Source organism: Poromitra crassiceps (assembly GCF_964638095.1).
Source record: "Poromitra crassiceps genome assembly, chromosome: 2".
NCBI classification, from domain to species: domain Eukaryota; kingdom Metazoa; phylum Chordata; class Actinopteri; order Beryciformes; family Melamphaidae; genus Poromitra; species Poromitra crassiceps.
Genome location: NC_139624.1, coordinates 19198880 through 19206792, shown reverse-complemented (window position 1 = coordinate 19206792; position 7913 = coordinate 19198880). Strand labels below are relative to the sequence as shown.

At 45.0% G+C, this 7913-nt stretch overlaps 1 protein-coding gene across 1 annotated transcript; it reads left to right on the top strand.

Annotated features, from left to right (window-relative positions):
• Positions 1-2265: 2265 nt before the first annotated feature.
• Positions 2266-7252, top strand: LOC310772265 (potassium voltage-gated channel subfamily A member 5; the record flags this gene model as incomplete). Its single annotated transcript, XM_083632024.1, has 3 exons — positions 2266-3084; positions 3784-4103; positions 6679-7252. The coding sequence occupies 3 exons, from the start codon at positions 2266-2268 to the stop codon at positions 7250-7252; spliced, it is 1713 nt and encodes a 570-aa protein (XP_083488150.1).
• Positions 7253-7913: the final 661 nt, after the last annotated feature.

Below are 7913 nucleotides of genomic sequence, written 5' to 3'. Positions count from 1 at the left end.
TTCACACATTCATATAATTCCTCTCATTGGTAATGCATATATTTTGATATTTTTTTGCATGTTTGTCGTTCACTGTGTCTTTCTGCTTTCTGTGTCAGTTGTGTCAGCCGTTGTGACACATTGTGATGTAAAACGTCCTTTAAGTGATGAAACACACCAAAATCATCCAATCATCCATATTTCACTTACTGTACCATACAAACAAACACACACACACACACACACACACACACACACATATATATATATATATATATGTAGATTATGAAGTCGCAGTGCTGCAATGCCGTTTGGCAGCACCGCTGCAAAGCACGTTGATGTTTACAACATACAGCACATGTCATGAGAGGGCTTGGATAGGCTACTACTACAGCACAGAGCCAGGTGACTGAAGCAGCTATCACTACCAGTAATATTGAACGGCGCAAAACGAATAACGTTAACATTACAGATTCTGACCAACACACCAACATGTGTGTGTTGAATTTAACTGGCTGGCAGAAAACAGACAGAATTACTGTCGGAAAGCGGATTTATGTGGGCTCAGTTCTGAAACTAACATTACGTTAAGTAGACATAGAAACACAGCAACAGCAGCAGCAGCAGCCTATGTAATGGGGCGACTTCATGGAAACAGGCGAGTTGAATTCACAGTTGAAGACTTGTACTGTAACAATTGTGCAATTACTCACATTGGGTTGAAAACAGGAAAGAACTTGATGTTTTCTTCTTTGTCTTAACATTTTCACAACAACACAGAAGATAACACTTCTGCTTATCCTCCCCTCCCCCTCCTCCTCTCCACTCTACCGCTTCTCTGAACTGGGTGCGCTTGTTTAATGCCGTCCGTGCGTCCCTCGTGCATCACGGCTGATTTTAGTTTGCCTTTTTTATGATCAAATCTGCAAAAAATGTATTCGAACAGATGGTCCGATGTAGAAGGCTCAGAGGTCGATGGGGGTCAGCCCATCGAAGCCCCCAGCTCCCCGGTCTGCCAAGCTGAGGCACAGGTGTAGAGGGAAAGAGAGAGCGTCTCGTCTCGAGGGCGATAGCGTTACAAAGCCGGTAATGCACCCACGTAACTATGCACACATGCACGCACACATTCACGTGCGCACACACATGCACAGTTTGAGAAACGTCTGGAAATTAATGGAGAATGAATTTCCTCATTGGCGAGACTTTGGCACGCTATGGAGAGATTGGCTCGAAACATGCACGTGCACACATACAGTTTGTCAGAGAGAGGGGAGATACGGTGGAGGAGAAGGCAGGGTAGTGGACCTGCTGCAAACCTAGGACCTGCACACCTGCACCACTTACTTCAACACCTGGGTGTGATTTTTTCTTTAGATATGGCTTCCAAACACATTTCTGAACATTTGTATGTCTTTGTCTTTGTCTTTATTTAAGATCCCCATTAGCTACAGCAGAGCTGCAGCTATTCTTCCTGGGGTCAAACAACTTATGTATGTATTGTATGTGACCCTTGTATGTGACCCTTGCACTCATAAAAATCAATCAATCAATCAATCAATCAATCAATCAATCAATAATCTAATATGGACTCGCCATTGCGCATATAAGGCTATACCATCTCCAGTGCAAATAGGGAATACAAATCTAAATGGCAAGCAAGCGTGTGGAGTCGACCTCCCTCTCTCTCTCTCTCACACTCTCTCTCTGTCTCGCTCATCTGTGTCTCACTCACTTTGCGTGTGTGTGCACTCACTTTGCGTGTGTGTATGTGTGTGTGTGTGTGTGTGTGTGTGTGTGTGTGTGTGTGTGTGTGTGTGTGTGTGTGTGTGTCTCTCTCTCTCTCTCTCTCTCTCTCTCTCTCTCTCTCTCTCTCTCTCTCTCTCTCTCTCTCTCTCTCTCTGCGCGCTCTGAGTTGAGGATGACATGACAGCTTGTCTCGCGCATCAACAGACATGTTCAAAGGCAAACGTTTGAACAGCACTTTTGACGTCAGGAATAATCGTTATTTTCTCATCCGGGTCTTCTCTCCTCTTGTGCTTGTGCTAATATTGACTTTATCCAGAGAGAGAGAGAGCGAGCGGAGAGCTTGGCGGCGGCTTAAGCCTGGTTTACAACACATTATGCATATAGCCAGCCTGGCTATGTGACAGGCACGGCGCAGGGAACAGCGCACTTCACCCAGCTTCATCTGGCGCACATTCTTTCACTTTCCCATGCGAAACACAGCGGATATTTACTCTTCAACTTCTCCTATCTTTTCCAAAATGATCTTTTAATGGCTTCGGAATGGAGATAGCCTTGGTGAGTTTTGAGAACGGTGGCGCTAAGGGGAGCGGTGGCAATGCCGATAATATTAACGAGCCCTGCCGGAACGCACTGGATCATCTCTCCACCCCACCACCACCTCTGCTCCAGACCGGACTTGGACAGGACTCGTACGGCAAAGAGCTGAACGCGCTGGGCGGCGGTCACCAGCCTGGCCCGTGGAAAATCAACGACATGAACAACACGTTCAGCTGCAACGAAAACGCCATGGATGCGCTTTTACGCGCGGACCACAGCCCCCATCTGTTCGACGAGGACATGTTGGACATGGACATGGACACGGAGAGCAACGAGAGGGTGCTGATCAACATAGCGGGGCTGAGGTACGAGACGCAGCTGGGGACCCTCAACCAGTTCCCCGACACTTTATTGGGAGACCCCGCAAAGAGAATCAAATACTTTGACCCACTCAGGAACGAGTACTTTTTCGACCGCAACCGGCCAAGTTTTGATGGGATATTGTACTTCTACCAGTCGGGAGGGAAGATCCGGAGACCCGTCAATGTGTCCATTGACGTGTTCGCGGATGAGATCAGGTTTTATCAGCTGGGCGAGGAGGCCATGGAGAGGTTCCGTGAAGATGAGGGCTTCATCAAGGAGGAGGAGAAGCCATTGCCCCAGAATGAATTTCAAAAGCAGGTGTGGCTTATATTTGAGTACCCTGAGAGCTCCAGCCCCGCAAGAGGCATCGCCATCGTCTCTGTGATCGTCATCACCATATCCATCATCACCTTCTGCCTGGAGACCTTACCGGAGTTTCGGGATGAGAGGGAGCTGCAGGTCTGGGCAATATATCAATATTATTACATTTGTATTGTGATATGAGACATATCTCGTCTTAGATTTGGGTTTGGGATGAAATATCATGATAGGCTAAGTGTATTTTCCTCGTTTTAAAGGCTGCATTTCAGTAAAATTATGTCATTTTCTAAACCAGACTGTTCTAAAATAAAGACACTCCAACATTACATTACATTTACATTACGTCATTTGGCAGACGCTTTTATCCAAAGCGACTTACAATAACACACTTTTTGTCAGCAATAGAGCAATCAACTATGGAGCACAGTCTATGACAACTACAAATTCTGAAGGAACAGTGGTACGAGTTTAGTTTAGGATTTTTTTTTTTACATTATACAGAACAGTCTGCTACACTATTATTTGCCTTTACCCACTTAGTAATTATATCCACAGACATTACTGATGATTATTTATCAAAAATATAATATTTTGTGAAACCACCAATGGTCATCCCTACACTATTGTTGCAATATTGATATCGAGGTAGGCAGTTAGCCTTTTTGGTCAAAAAATATTGTGATATTTGATTTTGTTCATATCACCCAGCCCTAGAGTACAGTAACTTGCAATATCATTTTAAAACTCAACATGAAAAAGAATCGTGATACGATCATGGATCGTGATCTTGCCTGAAAAAAAATGCTGATATGATATTTTTGCACATCTCGCCCATAGCTGCCAGTGATCAGTCACCCGGACAACAGCACCGCACCCCGGCCGTCGCTCACCTTCACAGACCCCTTCTTCATCATAGAGACCACGTGCGTGATCTGGTTCACCTTCGAGCTGTTCGTGAGGTTCTTCGCATGCCCCAGCAAGTCTGAGTTCTCCAAGACCATCATGAACATCATCGACATCATGTCCATCATGCCTTACTTCATCACGGTGGGCACGGAGCTGGCCGAGCAGCACGGACACCAGCAGCACCAGCAGAACGGACAGCAGGCCATGAGCCTGGCCATCCTCAGGGTCATCCGCCTGGTCAGGGTCTTCAGGTACAAGTCTAGGGCTACGACTAACCCCCGTGTTCATTATTGATTAACCTGTTGATTATTTTCTCCACTAATCAATTCGTTGTTTGGTCTATAAATCTCCAGAAAATGGTGAAAAATATCCATAACTTTTCCCCCAAAGCCCAAGATGACGTCCTCAAAAGTCTTGTTTTGTCGACAACCCAAAGATGTTCCGTTTACTATCATAGAGGTGTAAATAAACCAGAAAATAGCCACATTTAAAGGAGAATTTCGTTTTTTTTTAACCTGGACCCATCTCCTGGCAATAATTATGATTTGGCCACTCACCCAGCGATGTCCGCGGCGTTTCTGGCCGTCCTAGCGTTGTTTTGAGATCAATAGCGTCCAAGTCAGTTGTAAAATGGAGCTGATTTGGGGCCAAGTGTGAGCCTGTCTTTCCTGCATCTAAATAGCTATTTTTATTTCCGTTTTCGCCACATATCGTCGTAATGTGATCCCTCAACATCCATCACCAGAGTGATATTTCGCCCCAGGCCATTTCCTGGAGTCTCCCAGGGATCAAATTGCCTCAAACGTGATCTCGGTCACCAAGTCTCGTAAAGTCCCGCGATACTTTCCTGCCGACTGGCCAACTACAGGTAGGACGCTTTGCGGTGGTGGTTTTAGCGTAACCTATGTGGGGTTTGGCGTAACCTATGTGGGATTCGAAATAACGAAGGTTATGCCAAACCCAACATAGGTTATGCTAAAACCACCACCACAAAGCGTCCTACCTGTAGTTGGCCAGTCGGCAGGAAAGTATCGCGGGACTTTACGAGACTTGGTGACCGAGATCACGTTTGAGGCCATTTGATCCCTGGGAGACTCCAGGAAATGGCCTGGGGCGAAATATCACTCTGGTGGATGTTGAGGGATCACATTACGACGATATGTGGCGAAAACGGGAATAAAAATAGCTATTTAGATGCAGGAAAGACAGGCTCACACTTGGCCCCAAATCAGCTCCATTTTACAACTGACTTGGACGCTATTGATCTCAAAACAACGCTAGGACGGCCAGAAACGCCGCGGACATCGCTGGGTGAGTGGCCAAATCATAATTATTGCCAGGAGATGGGTCCAGTTTAAAAAAAAACGAAATTCTCCTTTAAGAAGCTGGAATGGCAGAAGTTTAGCATTTTTGTCTTAAAACAAAAGAAAGGTTCGTCACACTTTCACACAACCTTCATGATGGCAAAGTTACATCACAATGAACACAGAGGCCATTCATGAAGAGCAGTGCAGTCAGTACAACCAGTAAAACAATTGACACCTGTGCTGTGTTCCTTTTGCTCAGATGGCAACTTGGGAAATGTAGTAAATCAATCAATCAATCAATCAATGTAGTGCAACAGAAGCTCAGTGTAGTTCTAGATGGACAGACATACATAGGTCTACATCATGAGTGTGTCAAGCAAAGTGTAAAAGTAATAATAAAAATATGTTTTAAGATACATTTATGTAAATAAAGATGACTTATATATACATTTGTATTTACATGTGTTAGTTAGTTATGTGACTCGGTTACTTTACTATATTACTATCGCTACCCCCTCTTCCGAAAAAGTGATGTACAACCTGTTTAGAACTGAATCCACTTTATTGGAACAATAATGAACATTACAGGAGGAGTCAATCAGCCAAACGGCATACTTTTTTAAAATGTATTTCCCTACCTAGGACAAAAAATGACAACGCAGTTAGTCTCGCATTGCCAGAGCATTCTCCAGAGAAGCACCCCGACTTTGGAACTCCCGCCCCAGCCTGTCAGAGACTCACCCGCACTCTCTATTTTCAAATCCCCACTAAAAACCTACCCGTTCTCCCAAGTGTACAACCTCCCCTACCCATAACCACCTCTTCCAGCCATGCCCCGCCCCCTCTTCCCCTCCCTCTCTTCTGCCTGGCCCCGCCCCCTCTCACACGCTCCCTCCCTCCCTTCTATGTGTTCATGTTTCCCTGATGAGATGTGTTCGTTGTTATTTGTTAGCCTGGGTGAACCCAGCCTTCAACGTGACATCACACACTGTGTCTGTAGTGTACGTTTTCTCCGGGACTGATACTGGTACATGGAGGTCACGTGGTGGAGGCTGCGTTTACCCAGGCTAGTTATTTGTATCTGTTGATTGTTGCACGTTTTTTATTTGTTTCCTGTGGACCCCTAATTGTCAGCGTCTTTGGGTCATTGAAAAGCCGTATACAAAATAAATTAATAATAATAATAATAATAATAATAATAATAATAATAATAAGTATTATTATTATTATTATTATTATTATTATTATTATTATTATTATTATTATTATTATTATTATTATTATTATTATAGACCTATCTCCACACCTCGTTATAGCGCTGTGCCAGCGCTTGAGAAAGTAACGCAGTAACTCGAAGTTACTTGGATTAGTAACTAATATAATTACTGTTTGGAGATTGTAATGCCTTACTCTTTTTATTTCTGCATGCTCTTTTCTCCTTATGTATTTGACGTCAAACACTTTGGATTGCCTCTGTGTACGTGCTGTACAAATAACCTTGCCTTGCCTTTTCCTCCAGGATCTTCAAGCTGTCCAGACACTCCAAAGGGCTGCAGATCCTGGGCCAGACGCTGAAGGCCAGCATGCGCGAGCTGGGCCTGTTGATCTTCTTCCTCTTCATCGGGGTCATCCTCTTCTCCAGTGCCGTGTTCTTCGCAGAGGCCGACGAGCCCGAGTCCCACTTCTCCAGCATCCCCGACGCCTTCTGGTGGGCCGTGGTCACCATGACCACCGTGGGCTACGGCGACATGCGGCCCGTGACGGTCGGCGGGAAGATCGTGGGCTCTCTGTGCGCCATCGCCGGCGTGCTGACCATCGCGCTGCCCGTGCCCGTCATCGTCTCCAACTTCAACTACTTCTACCACCGGGAGACGGACCAGGACCAGTCGTCTCTGAAGGACGAGCCGAACAGTGGGCGCGCGAGCCCGGAGTTAAAGCGGAGAGGGAGTAAAGGTTCGGTCAAATCGCAGGACGTGGAGAACAACGAGGGGGCGCCGTCGGCGGAGAAGGCCAATATGAAGGCCAACAGCAGCGTGGACATCAAGAGGTCTCTTTACGCCTTCTGCCTGGACACGCGGGAGACGGACCTGTAGCTGCCTCGCGTCCTTAAGATACAGTTAAGCCACAATATCTTAAAGACCATCGTGTCAGTCGTATACAAATACCCCCATTAATGGGCTCCAGGTCTTTGCACAGTGGAAGGATCAACACGTTGCAATCCTGAACAGTTTTCGAGCGATATAAAAAGCACATTAGAATCTCCTCCTCCGTCCGCGCTGCACAAACCCCTGCAGCCGTGCACAAACCCCTGCAGCCGTGCACAAACCCCTGAGCCGTGCACAAACCCCTGAGCCGTGCACAAACCCCTGAGCCGTGCGCTTGGGGAAACAAACCACATCATCACGTGCAGCATAGTGGCCCTTTAATAGAGAGTCAAAGTCATGCCCACTTCTGGGTTCAGCATACAGTAGGAACCAAGGGATTTCATCCGCCATTTTATTTTCCATTGACATTTCATAAAATGCTTATAAAATTAGTTTTACTTGGTCAAACCAAGCAATTCAGCTATATTTAGAATCAGGAGAGACATTTTTATTTTTATTTTTATTTTTATTTTTATTTTTATTTTTATTTTTATTTTTATTTTTATTTTTATTTTTATTTTTATTTTTATTTTTATTTTTATTTTTATTTTTATTTTTATTTTTATTAATATAACATTTCACTCTGACCAAAACGAAATAATAATAATAA